Genomic DNA, 12550 nt, shown 5'->3' with positions numbered 1-12550 from the left:
AAAGCCAACATCTCCTGCGAGTGGAGCCGGGAGGGGGGCCCGCAGGGCGTGTCCTGCCAGCTCCATGCCAAGTCCAACGTCCGGTGAGTGTGGCCCCTGGAATCGCGGCAGGACCTCGGGGCCTGGGATCTGACAGCCACCGAGTCCTGCATATCGGGCCCCAGGAAGCCACTGAGAACCTCGGGCCAACAGGACCGGGCAGGGTCGGACAGTCGCTGTGGCCAGTCAGCTGTTCGCACCAGGGTCCAGGCCGCAGCCTGGGGGTGGCCCTGAGCTGGACAGGTGTCTGGGGTCGAGGGAAGGCCTCCTGCTCCCCGAGGCTGGGCTCCATTGTGGGCTGGGATTTTGAGAGGACTCCCCCGCCTTGGGCAGCTGTGGGGACAGGGAACCATTAGCTGGATCAGTGCTGTCTTGTGGGGACAGGGAAAGGGAGTGCCTGGGGACCCGGGGGCTGGGAGGGAGCTGGTGAGGGTGTCTCTGGGTGCAGTCTGGTCCCCGCAGGCAGGGAGGCAGGGAGGCTGGGCAGAGTGGGCTCTGTGGGGCGGGGTGGGCAGCGGGAGGCCGGTGGAGCCTGGGCCTGGTTCCTGGTGGCACTGAGTCCTGGGGCTCTGGAGGCCAGGTTCAGGACGGCACCCTGAGCCCCGCGGAGCTCTGGGCTCTGGATGGCTGTTGAGGGTGGGGAAGGCGCTTGCCCCAGGGAGCACTGGGGGGCAGGTGGGGGTCGGGTCCTCTCCAGGTGGCAGAAGAGCTGCCCAGGGTGGAGAGGGGTCCTCCCAGCGCGCGGCCCTTCCCTCTTCCTCAGGATGCCCTTTTGCCTTGCAGGCCCTGGAACAAGACCTGCGAGCTGTCCCCGGGCAGGCAGGCGTCCTGGGCCTGTGACCTGGTCCTCGGGAAGCCGGATGTGAGTAGCCCAGCCGTGAAGCTGGGGTCCAGCTCCGGACGGGGTCTCCAGAGGCCCTGGAGCCGACACGCGTGGCCAGGCCACCTCCCCGGCTCCCGGGCTGAGGAGGCGGCGGCAGGAGGGAGGGGACCCGGGGTCAGAGCTCAGCCTGGCCTGGCTTGTCCTGGACCAGTGAGGCCATGCGCCTCTGTCCAGGCCGCGTCCCCCGCGCTCTGTGGGTCCTGTGACACACCCATCGTCCCTGTCAAATGGGGACAGCCCCAGTAACAGGACCCACAGGGGACTCGTGCTACGGCTGGGCACGCAGGGCGATAGGGCCGTGTGGGGACTGAGCTGGACAGCAGGGCTGGTGGCATCGTCCCCCAAATGGATGACCTTGGGCAGCGTCAGTGCCCTGGTGTCCCCTCTGTGAAATGGGAGCAGTAATGGCGGCTCCCCGGGGGGAACTCGTGAGGCTGGAGCGCATGGACGGGCGCTTGGCTTTGTTGCTGTCCATGGGTCCTTACATTGTGAGTGGCCCCAGCACCGTCCCTTCTCACTCATGAAGAAAGGAGGGTCAGAGGGGTGGGCCCCTGCCCGAGGTCACAGCCAGGGAGGGCACAGCTGGGACTGGCCCTGGCCCTGGGGGCTGCCGGCTGGCTGCCTCTGGGGGGCTCATGGCCGTATCCCGGGTGGCATCTGGGCACTCTCCATCAGGGACGCCCAGGCCACATTTTCCTTGGCTTCTGTGGGTTCTCGAGGGTCAGGGGACAGGCGATGTGGCCACAGGTCACAGTGAGGAAGGCGTGGCCTCTGGAGCCACAAGAGGCCACCTGGGAGCAGTGCGGGAGGCCTTGACCTGAGGCGGTCCCCGAGCCCCCCTGCGGCTGGCAGCCACACGGCCCCTTTTCCCTGCAGTCCCAGCCCGTGAACTCAGTGGACGTCCTCAACATCAGCCTGGTCTGCTGGGAGGACGGGCGGTGGCGCCTGCTGAAGAGCCAGGCCTTCAGGCCCTTCCACAGCAGTGAGTGAGGGCCGGCGGGCCGGGCGCCCCTTCCTGCCTTGCAGGGCTCTGTCCCCATCACCACCCACCAACGGCTCCCGCCCTGGGCTCAGGGGTGGCCCTGGCTGTCCTCCCTGGCCCCCGCCCTGCAGCCTGGACCTGAACCCTGGCCACCAGCAGTGCCTCTGAGCCCCGGGCGTGCTGGGCCCATCTGGAAGGCCACCCACCCAGGAGGTCCCCCCACCCTGAAGGCTCCGAGGGTCCCCTCCTCCAGCCACCCACCTGACGCCCAGCCCTGAGCTCAGCCGTCTGACGTGTCACTGCCTCGCTCGCCCTGGGCTCCTCTCTGAGCACCTGGCACCAGGCCTGTGCCCAGCAGGGCTCTGGGAAGGTTGGCTGGAAGTGGCCGGTGGCCACCCCCTTCCCCTGACCTGGGGGACCTCTCTAGGGGAGAGCTGGGTGGCGAGAACCAGGGGTGCAGACACGGGACGTGCTGAGCCCCGTCCCCTCCTCCAGAGGTACCCAGAGCCGCCTGGCCACAGTCTGGTGAGGGACTCTGAGCCCAGTCGAGGAAGCCACTCGGCACGTAGTTGGCTCAGACCTGAGCCCTAGAGAGGAGGGTCAGCCGGGCTTCAGAATCCCCTGTGACCATCACATTGAAAACCAGGGGCCATTCCAGGGCCAGGGCACGGGGCCCAGCCTCGGGGAGCAGGAGGCCTTCCCTCGACCCCAGACACCTGTCCAGCTCAGGGCCACCCCCAGGCTGCGGCCTGGACCCTGGTGCGAACAGCTGACTGGCCACAGCGACTGTCCGACCCTCTGCGGGGCTGAGACAGAAAAGGGAGCCACAGCAGACACTAGCGCCGTGGGTGGTCCGTGCTGGAGGGACAGCAGCAGGCGGGCGGCCAGGAGGCTCCGGAGGCTCTGAGCAGGGGCCTGCAGGAAGGGACAGCCCCGAGCATGGGGGAGGGGAGGGACGGCAGCCGGGAGGGAGGGTCAGCGGTGCAGGGGTGCCCGTGCGGCCTGACGGTCTGCTGTCACCACCCAGAGGCACCCAGCTGTCCCTTCTTTTCTCCTGTCCCCAGTGCGCCTCTTGGCCCCCGACTCCCTCCAGGTCCTCGAGGTTGGGACCCACACATGCAACGTGACCTGGCGCACCTCCCTGGTCTCCCACTACATCGAGTCCTACCTGGAGTTTGAGGTCCGCACGCGGTCCCCGGGCCACAGCTGGGAGGTAGGAGGCGGCCCGGCCCGGCCCACCCGGCTCCTCCCTGTCCTGCTGCATGTCCACTTCCTGTCTGTCCTCCAGCTCAGCCAAGTCCCGCCAGCCCCAGGCAGGGGCGGGTGGCTGAGTTGTCCCCACCTCCCCCACTGCATGGTGCTGCCCACCGCCTGGGGATGCAGCTGGGGTGCATCCACACAGCCCCCAGGACAAGACCCATGAAGCCAAGGGGCAGCTGCTGCCCACCGTCTGCCCCGTGTGGCTTCAGAGGGCAACGAAGCAGCCTCTCCACGCTCCAGAGTGCCCTGTCCGGGGGGTCGCGGGTCCCCACTTACTCCTCTGTTCACTTGATCCCTCTCTGCACTCGTTTACTGAGCGTGGAAGGCCAGGCTGGGGAGCTGGCCACTCTTGGGGACTCCGACACATGCTCCCAGGGAGGGCGGTAGGCAGACACGAGGATGCGAGATGGGGACATGGATTGACAAGGGCCATCAAGGGAACTACAGGGACAGACATTTGAGAGAGACCGTGGGGGCCACTTGGGACTCAGGTGACCATTTTCCAAATACAGAGGACGTCATGCCTCTCACAGGCAGGACGCAGCCCACGTGTCTGGGGGACAGGAAGAAGGGAAAGAGGCGTCCGAGGCGGGTGGGCACCTGTGGAGCCACCCCTCTTCCTCGCGGAGATGGGACTCCAGTGGAGGTCCCCAGGTGGCCTCTGGTGGAGACACCCACGGGCAGATGGCTCAGTGTGGAGGTTGCAGGGAGTCAGGGTGACCCTGGGGCTTGGGGACCCAGCAGCTGGGCAGTCAGGGAGCCATCGGGAAGGCTGGGAGAGGGGTGGCAGATCAGGGTGGGCGCTGCTGGGCCAGCGTCCTGGCTCTGCTGTGGGAGGTGCCGTGGGCAGTGGGGGCCTGTCCCCCCATGCTGACAGCCCTGCCCCTGCCCAGGAGGCCGCCCTGCTGAGTCTCAGGCAGCAGCAGCAATGGATCTGGCTGGAGCAGCTCACCCCGCGCACCCCGTATGAGCTGCAGGTGCGGGTCAGGCCCCAGCGAGGCGACCACACTGTGTGGAGCCCCTGGAGCCAGCCGCTGGCCTTCAGGACGAGGCCTGCAGGTACCGGGGCTGCGGGCACCTGGGGGTGGCTCTGGGGCAGCGGGTGGGGCGCAGAGCTTGCCCCCAGGCCCCTGCTGGCTCCTGATGCAGCCTGCGGGGACAGGGCTCACCCAGGGGAGGGACTTCCATGGCCTGTGGCGGGTGCAGGGCGGGTTGGCACCCTGTGACGTTCAGGCTCAAGCCAGGCCAGGCCCGGCCCCTGTGTGCCCCCAGGTGGGCCCGTGGGATTGGCCGAGCCCAGGGGCTCTGGAGTGTCATTTCCTTTAAGCGTCACGCCTGGCTTCCTGGAGGGGTGGCCTTAAGCTGGACCCCAGCCCCCAGCACAGGCGCCGGGCAGGACGCGGGCCTCTTCTCTGACCCGTCTCCTGCTTCCCTCCCCCCTGGGCAGCCCCTGGGAAGGAGACCCTGCCTCTGCCCTGGTTCAGCCACACCATCCTGGGCCTCGGGGTTGCTGTGGGCCTCATGGTCTCCGTCTACTTCCTGGCCAACTTCGGGTACATCGGGCCGTGGTAAGAAGGGCCCTCTGCTCCTCGCGCTCTTACCCAGCGGGCACTCCCCCCAGCTGGCTCTGCCCTGAGCCCCTGCCCCTGCCCCACCTGCACCTGCTCCCAAGGGCCGGCCCCACCAACACCTGGCCTTGCCCTGAACAAGGGAGAGGAAGGAGGGTGAGGACAGGAAGTGTCAGCCCAAGGGGGGGAGTCGGGGAGGCCACGGCCTCCAGGGAGAGCCCCTGAGCCCTGCCCTGGGCAGTGCCCTCTCTGCGAGCCTGGGTCCTGCCGGGTCTGCCCAGGCTGTGTGTCCACTCCTCCAGCCCTCTCTGTGCTGGGAACAGGAGGGCAAGACACGGGCCTGTTCCCAGCACCCAGGGCAGCCCGTGAGGAGGCGGGTGCTTCCTAACCAATAGGCAATGACGCAGACAGGGACAGCAGGTACCAGGAGTCAGGAGCAGGTGACAGGGAGAGGGACCTCGGCTGGGGGGTGCAGGGGTCGTGTCCCCCAGGAGGGGATGATGCCCTTGGAATCTGAAGGAGGAGCTTCCCAGGTGGGGCGGAGGGGACGGGGAGCCCTGCAGGCAGAGGAACGGCAGGTGCAAAGGCCCTGGGTAGGAAGAGGGAGGGACCTCAGGAACACAACTCCGGGAGGCCGATGTGGCCGGAGCCCAGAGGGAGGCTGACCTTGAACCTGGACTTGTGGGCAGTGTTTGCTTTCTGGGGTCTTAAAAAAGGCCATAGTGAGGACCTGGTGCTGTGCGCCTGGTGGCCTGGGACCAGGGCTGTTGGCTGTGGTTCTCGCTCCTGTGTGGAAGGGTAGTGAGGAGGCCACCCCTCTATCCAGGGACACTGCCACCTGAGGTCAGCCCTGGTGCTGCTGAAAGGAGAGCTGCCTGAGGCCACACAGCCAGTTAGCAGTGAGGCTGGGGTGGAAGCCCCACTCTCCCGATCTGGGCCCAGTGTGGTGGTTCTGACATTCTCAGCCCCCCTCAGTCCACTCCTGTGTCATGCTCTATCTAACACTCTTCAGAGACTTCCCACTGTCCCTGGAATACACCCTGACGGTCCAGGGCCTCCACCAGCCATTTGGAACTTTAATGCAAATAAGAAAACAGTGCCCTTTTCCTCAGGCAGATGCACACAGATCTCTGACACTCAGCTTGGCAAACAACAGGGCTGGAATTCAGCCCCCCACTCACTGTCCACCCACCAAAGCCAGATGCCCTTGGACAGTGCACAACCTGAACCATTACCCATGGCATCCCTGACTAGGAGGACTCTCTCCTACTTCCCTTCTCATGCCTCACTCTGTGCCAGCCACCTCCAACCCTGACCACTCTGGCTTGTGTGGTCTCTGCCCACCTCTGCGTCCTCTTGAGTACACTCTGCTCCACAGGATGGTGGTACTGTGGCATGCCTGGTATATGTCTGTCTCCTCCTCAGAATGTCAGCACCCTGAAGTCAGGGACCTTCTCTGGTGGCCATTCCTGTGTCCCCAGAACCCACCCAGCATCCTCCTGCAGTGGGGCCTGACTGGGTGAATGTGGACTGGCCTGTGACCTGCCCGCAGAGCTGTGGGCTCTGGCAGGGGACACTGCGGCCACTTCCTGTCCTCACCCTCCTTCCTCTCCCTTGTTCAGGCTGAAGAAGGTTATGAAGTGTCGCATCCCAGACCCCTCAGAGTTCTTCTCCCAGCTGAGCTCCGAGCACGGAGGAGACCTGCAGGTAGGACCGGAGGCACGCAGTGGGGACAGTGGGGTGGGGCGGTGGCACAGCCGTGGCGGCTTTTGCCCTGAGTGAGAGGAGACAGAATGACAAAGTGTGCTGTCCCCAGTCAGGTGCAGGCTCCTGTCCCTGACTCTGGCACAGACACCCTCAGGCTGTGGTACCTGCCACCCACATGGCTGTGTGACCTTGGGCAACCATAGAACCTCTCTGTGCCACAGCTTCCTCACCTGTAAAGTGGGGAGCAAACAGGATTGTGTGAACTGCCCTGTGAACAATGCCTGGCCCGGGGAAGTGCTCCAGGGACAGGGGGAAGACTGTCTGCTGCCTGGCCCCTGGGCAGCCCGCCACTTATCACAGACATCAACAGGTCCTCAGCCACCTGGGGTCCTAGATCGGGTTTCTTTGAAGAGGCAGCCCAGAGTGGGGTCAGGGGACACCTGAGCTTTACCTGCAGCCCCAGCCCCACCCTCCCCAGCCCCAGCTGCTTCAGGAGCCCAGGGATTGGGAGGGGTTTCTGCTCCCCCCTATCCCATGTAGGGCCCCTAGGTCAGGAGGTCAGAGGGCAGTGGGGGACATGAGGGCCATGTGGGGCCCGCTGTCAGGAGCCGCTGTGTGTTCTCAGGACCGAGCAGGGGTCCCTCCTGGAACCTGCAAAACTCCGGCTACCCCACCCCTGAGGGGGGCATGGGGTCACCCTTAGAGCCCTTCCCCCGGTGTCAAGGTAGCGGGATCCCATCAACAAAGGCCAGGCTCGCGGGCTGTGTCGGACCACAGCAGGGGCTGCGACTGGGCTGGGGCTGCGACTGGGCTAGGGCTGCGACTGGGCTGGGGGCTGCGACTGGGCTGGGGGCTGCGACTGGGCTGGCGGCCGCTGTCCCCGGCACCCCATGCCTCTTCCAGCCAAAGCCCCAATTCCGAGGGCCCAGGGTGCCCCGAGGCTGGAGTCAGCTCCTTCCTGGAGAGGGAGGCCATGCGGTCATCCCTGGGGCTAGGTCCTTGGCCCAGGCCTGGCGTGGGGAGGGGACATCCCTAGGAGGCCCAGGGCTAGCGAGGCTTCCCCTCAGCACCTGGGGGAGAAGCCGGTCCTGCCCCGCCTACCCCAGGCCCCAGCCCCAGGGTTACCAGGCCACGGGGCCACTACTGGCCGGGCCCACGGGTCAGCGTGTGCACGTGGGTGTGTGCAGGGGCTGGGCTTCTCCTAGGTGTCCCGCAGGCCTGCAGGCACAGCGAAGGCCCAGGAGAGCCAGGCTCTCTGCTGCTCTGTCAGTCCCCGGAGTAGGAGGTCTAGGCCCTCGGGCCTGTCAGGGGCAGGGCAGCCCCCGGTCCCTGCTGCTGACGGTTCCCAGGACCCAGGGCTGCTGGATTCTCTGACTCACCCACCCTGCGGCGGGTCACACTGGGCCTCTTCCTGAGGAGCCAACTGTCCCCTGACCTCTGCAGCCCACACTCTACGCTGTGCTCCGCAGCCTCCCCCCCCTATTTTCTTACCTGACATCTGTCTCCTCACTGACCCAAGAGACGGCAGTGAGGGCGTCAGAAGGAGGTGGCTGACCTCTGTGGAAACAGGCTCAGAGAGGTGTAGTGGCCTGCCTGGGGTCACACAGCGGGGAAGTGCCAGGATCGGGGCTGGAACCTGGGTCTCCCCACTCCACACCAGGACTGTGTGGGCTTCTGAGCAGCTGGGACCTGTGGGTGGGCACTTGCTTTCAACAGGGAGGGCGAGGGGCTGTGGGGCACTGGGAGGGAGAAGAAAATGAGGGCCCGCTGTCCCCCCCATTAACACAGAGATGTTTCCTGGGTCCCGGCTCTGCCCCAGGTTGCCTGTGACAGGCAGCCTGGACCCTGGGCCATCTGGCCTGGTAACCCTGGGGCTGGGGCTTGGGGTAGACGGGGCAGGACCGGCTTCTCCCCCAGGATGTGCCCTTGGGCCCTGGTGCCATTAAGTTGGGGGCCTGGTCCACGCAGACTCTCACGGCACTCTGGGGATTCTGTCCCCTGCTGTGGCAGCTGGACACAAGCAGGTGCCCACACCGAACCCCGAAGTCCCCTGGGCCCTGGTGAGCCAGAGTTGTGCAGAGCCCAGGGGTGGGGTGGGCCTCCTGGGGGCCCGCGGGGACAACCGCGGCCTCACCCTGGCGGGGCCTTCTCCCTGCAGAAGTGGCTCTGCTCGCCCCTGCCCTCCACCTCCTTCAGCCCGGGCGGCCCCGCGGCCGAGATCTCGCCGCTGGAAGTGCTGGACAAGGACGCCAAGGCCACACAGCTGCTCCTGCTGCAGCAGGACAAGGCGCCCTCGCCCTCGCCCAGCGGTCACTCGCAGACCAGCTGCTTCACCAACCAGGGCTACTTCTTCTTCCACCTTCCCGACGCCCTGGAGATCGAGCCCTGTCAGGTGTACTTCACCTTTGACCCCTGCGCGGAGGAGGAGCCCGAAGAGGGCGGGCCTGGGGTGCCCACGGGGTCGCCCCTGCCGCCCCTGCCGCCCGCGAACGGGGACGAGGATGCCTACTGCACCTTCCCCCCAGGGGATGACCTGCTGCTCTTCTCGCCCGGTCTCCTCGGAGGCTCCCCCAACACTGCCCCCGGGGGCCGTGGGGCCAGCGCAGAGAGGCCGCCCTCCTCCCTGCAGGAGGGAGCCCCCCAAGACTGGGGCCCCCAGGCCCTGGGGCCTCTTGTCCGGGCAGCCCCCAACCTGGTGGATTCCCAGTCCTCCCTGGAGCTAGTCCTGGGAGAGGCTGGGAGGGAGGACCCTGCCCCCGGCCCCAGGGAAGGAGCCGACTCCTGCCTGGCCAGCCCTCCTGGGCAAGGCTGGGTCAGAGCCCCTACCTCCGGCCTGGCCCTGAACACGGATGCCTACCTGTCCCTCCAAGAACTCCAGGGTCAGGACCCAGCTCACCTGGTGTAGACTGACGGCCAGTGGGGGAAGGCCAGCCAGGCCTGCAGAGGGGCGCGTTCTGTCCTTGAGGACAGTCCACTGCTGAGGATGCTTGGTGTCCAGCTGCCCCCAGACATCTCCATCCAGATGGCCCCACCCAGCCCCACATACTCAATTGCTGCTCCCTGGTCCCCCTGTCGAAGCCAGGATCTGGGTCGGCCTCCCCTCCTCCTCTTTACTCATGGAGTCCCATGAGTGGAGCCTCTGAAGCACCGCTTCTCCTCCATCCCACAGACATTTGCTGACATCTGTCCTCAGGGCTCCCAGGGGTCTTCAACCCAACCTCTGTAATGGGCTTCTTGCCCCAGCCCCGCCCCCTCCCGCCCATCCTCCACAGGACAAGTGCGCATCCACAATACAGATGTAGCCAGGTCCCTCCCCTGCTCCAGACCTGCCATGGCTCCCCATTGCCCAGCTCCATTTCTTGGCCTGGCACTTGCCCCTCCAGCATCATATCAGGACTCTCCCATCTGGACCCTCACCAGGGTCCTACTGAGCCACTTGGAGCTGCTTTGTATCCCAAAACTTTGCGTGTGGTATTTCCTGCACCTGGTATGGCCTCCGCTGCATCCTTCAAATGCCAGGGCCAGTTCTGCTTCCACCTGGGGAGAAACACTGCCTTCCTGAATGTGCCCAAATCTCCAGATTCCACCGGGAAGGACCCACTTTTAGGAGCACGAGGTGGCTGGAGAAAGAGGCCCTGTTACTTATTTTGGGGGCTTTCTCCTGAGCCCAGAATGCTTGCAGGCTGCATCCTAAATGTGGCCCAAGTATGGACAAAGCGCCCCTGCAGAATGCCCGCTGCCGATCTTTCCACGATGGCCTCACGGCTCACCAGGGAGGCTTGCTGGAAAGTAAACCCTGGCGCGGCCAAGGGGCGCTGCGCCGGGGCCCGCCTGCTCCGCGCTGAGCTGTCCTCCAGAAAGCGGGCCCTCAGTGTCTTTTCACTGCACTCGATACCGCACCCCGCACCCCACTGGGCTCCCTGGATGAGCTGATGGAGGGCAGGATCCCGCACAGAGGCCAAGCCTGCCCCAGCAAGACGCAGCCCTTCCTGCCCATTCAAGTGGCCCTGTCCTTCCCAGTGCTCCTGCCACTCCTCTGCTTCTCTGCCCTCTGCCCTGGGCACTGGTCACACCGGGGTGACCACAGCCTCGCTCCTCCAAAGGGCAGAGGCCAGGCCGCAGCCGGCTGACTTGGGTACCCGGTGCTTGCGCTTCTTATGGGTCCCGCTGGCAGCTGATTGGGTGCCTGACCACAAGCCCACCCATAGGCTGAAGCTCTGTCCAATCAGGGAGACGTAGCCTTATCTAGCCAATCAGATAACCTCTCAGTCTGAATTCCGGGAGGGAGGGCGGCCTCTGGGAGCAGGTGCTTATGGATGAGGCTCCCAGAAGTGGAACCACGTGAGCTGAGGGCATCGGGATCCTGACACAGAAACTCTAACTGCCCAGGGCGCTCTTGACCATTTTTGTTTCTTTAGGCCAAAATAAACTCCCCTTCCCTGAGGTTGTGAGAGTCTTGGATCTTCACTGTGGAAAGGGCTGAATCACACCGGTGTCATTTCTCACCTTCTGCCTTAAATTGCTGTGTGACCTGGGCTGCAGGTCCTGGTCTGGTCACTCCTGAGCTCCACGTTGGCACTCTGCTGTGTGTTCCAGGGCAAAATACAAACCTCTCTGCGTTCAGTTCCTTATCCCCACAATGTTAATAGCGTTGGCCCCCCACGGCTTTGAAGAGTCCTTGGGAAGGTTCTGTTTCTCAAGTCCTGGCCTTTCGTGAATATCTCTTTCTCTTCATGAGCTCGATCGGCCATCATCATATTTTTTTTCTCTTTAAATCATTTCACTATTTTTGTTCAAATTCATTTATTTAAGGAAAACTGCTTCTGTAAATGGGGAAAATGGGTTTCATTGTAAATAAAAGCTAACTGTAAAAAGTAAAAAACAATAAAACAAAATAGTATTTAAATCCATTGCCTGATGGAAATCTGTTGTCTCAGTTCAGTCTAGAGGGGGAAGACCAAATGGAAATTTCCTGCCTGAGCCGAAGCAAAAGGGTTATAAAGGGAATGTCTCAGGAGCAGGTTTCCTACTCTGTGTCCAGCACCCTCAGCCCCATCCTGCACAGGTCTGTGCTTAGGGAAGGGTTCATTTAATTGATGGCTTTATATCTATCTGTATGTGCATGCAGGGGCTTGCATGCAGGGCTTGCATGCACGTGCACACACACACACACACACACATATCTATTTCAGTGCCCAGAAAAAATAAAAATAAAAATGAAGACCAGGCTGTGGGTGGCCATCCCTGACATTCATAAAACTCCACTCGTGGCAGACATTGCTAATGGATCACAGATCTTCCTGGATGCAGCTTTCGATCCTCCAGTGCCGTGCCAGAGGCAACCTCCTGTTGATCAGAGCTGGCACCCGGTGACACCTGTGGGCCACATAACCTCTTAGGTTCCTTTGTTCTTATTTTTCCCGATTCCTATTTCCCAGGCAGGGAGCGCTGTGGGCTGAGGGAGAGGGGACTGGAAGGCTGACAGGTGTCTCTGAGCAGGCAAGCCCAGGGAGCCCAGCTGTCCCGTCGGGTCTGGTGAGAGACCTGAGCTGGTGGGGAGTCCAGAAAGGTGTCACCCTACACCAGGTGGTGATGGAGTGATGGGCCACAGTCACCTTGTGTCACATCTAGTGGGGATTAGAGCATGGACCTTGGGGAGAAGGGACAGGAGGAGGCAGCTGGCAACTGTGGGAGCAGTGAGGCAGAGAGAGGTCCCCTGGGTTGGATTGCAGGAGAAAGGCCGGCACCAGCTGGGGAAGCAGGAGGCCCTCAGGCAGATCTGGGGGATGGGAGAAAAGAGGCGGGAGGGCTTCTAGCCGCTCATGCTTCCTTCCTGTGGAGCTGGATTGCTCCTCCTCCACCTTCCAGATCCCGTCTAAGCAACTCTGAGTGCCCACGATTCCCAAGCGGATTACCGTCAATTTCCCCCCCAAAATTATAGGTCTAAGTCTGGGGTGAATAATCCCCTCTGCCTTTCTCCCTGCTGAGTCCCAGCCGACCAGCAAAAGAACCCAAAACCAAACCCCAGCTGACCAAGAGGCCCACTGTAAAGGGCTAAGGGCACTTGTTCCAGGCACTCCCCAGGCGCCTCTCATCACCCGACCCCGAGGG

General features: G+C 63.8%; 1 protein-coding gene across 4 annotated transcripts in view; it reads left to right on the top strand.

The window, feature by feature from the left end:
- Il2rb (interleukin 2 receptor subunit beta) overlaps nucleotides 1-11345 on the top strand; it is a 17311-nt gene extending 5966 nt beyond the window's left edge. For all 4 annotated transcript variants that reach the window (XM_046429290.2, XM_046429289.2, XM_046429291.2 and 1 more), the window contains 8 exons: nucleotides 1-83; nucleotides 823-901; nucleotides 1799-1904; nucleotides 2969-3117; nucleotides 4058-4223; nucleotides 4612-4732; nucleotides 6355-6439; nucleotides 8598-11345. The exon at nucleotides 1-83 is cut by the window's left edge and continues 32 nt beyond it. In XM_046429290.2, the coding sequence (XP_046285246.1) occupies nucleotides 1-83; nucleotides 823-901; nucleotides 1799-1904; nucleotides 2969-3117; nucleotides 4058-4223; nucleotides 4612-4732; nucleotides 6355-6439; nucleotides 8598-9344 (1536 nt within the window). In that variant the 3' untranslated portion in view covers nucleotides 9345-11345. The remainder of the gene's footprint in view (nucleotides 84-822; nucleotides 902-1798; nucleotides 1905-2968; nucleotides 3118-4057; nucleotides 4224-4611; nucleotides 4733-6354; nucleotides 6440-8597) is intronic.
- The last annotated feature ends 1205 nt before the right edge of the window (nucleotides 11346-12550 follow it).

The sequence above is a fragment of the Marmota monax genome, unplaced genomic scaffold (genome assembly GCF_021218885.2).
Source record: "Marmota monax isolate L192 unplaced genomic scaffold, Marmota_monax_Labrador192_F-V1.1 WCK01_AAM20220418_F8-fsc00051, whole genome shotgun sequence".
Taxonomy (NCBI): domain Eukaryota; kingdom Metazoa; phylum Chordata; class Mammalia; order Rodentia; family Sciuridae; genus Marmota; species Marmota monax.
Note: the sequence above shows the minus strand (reverse complement) of the source record. Positions and strands in the feature narration are given on the sequence as shown.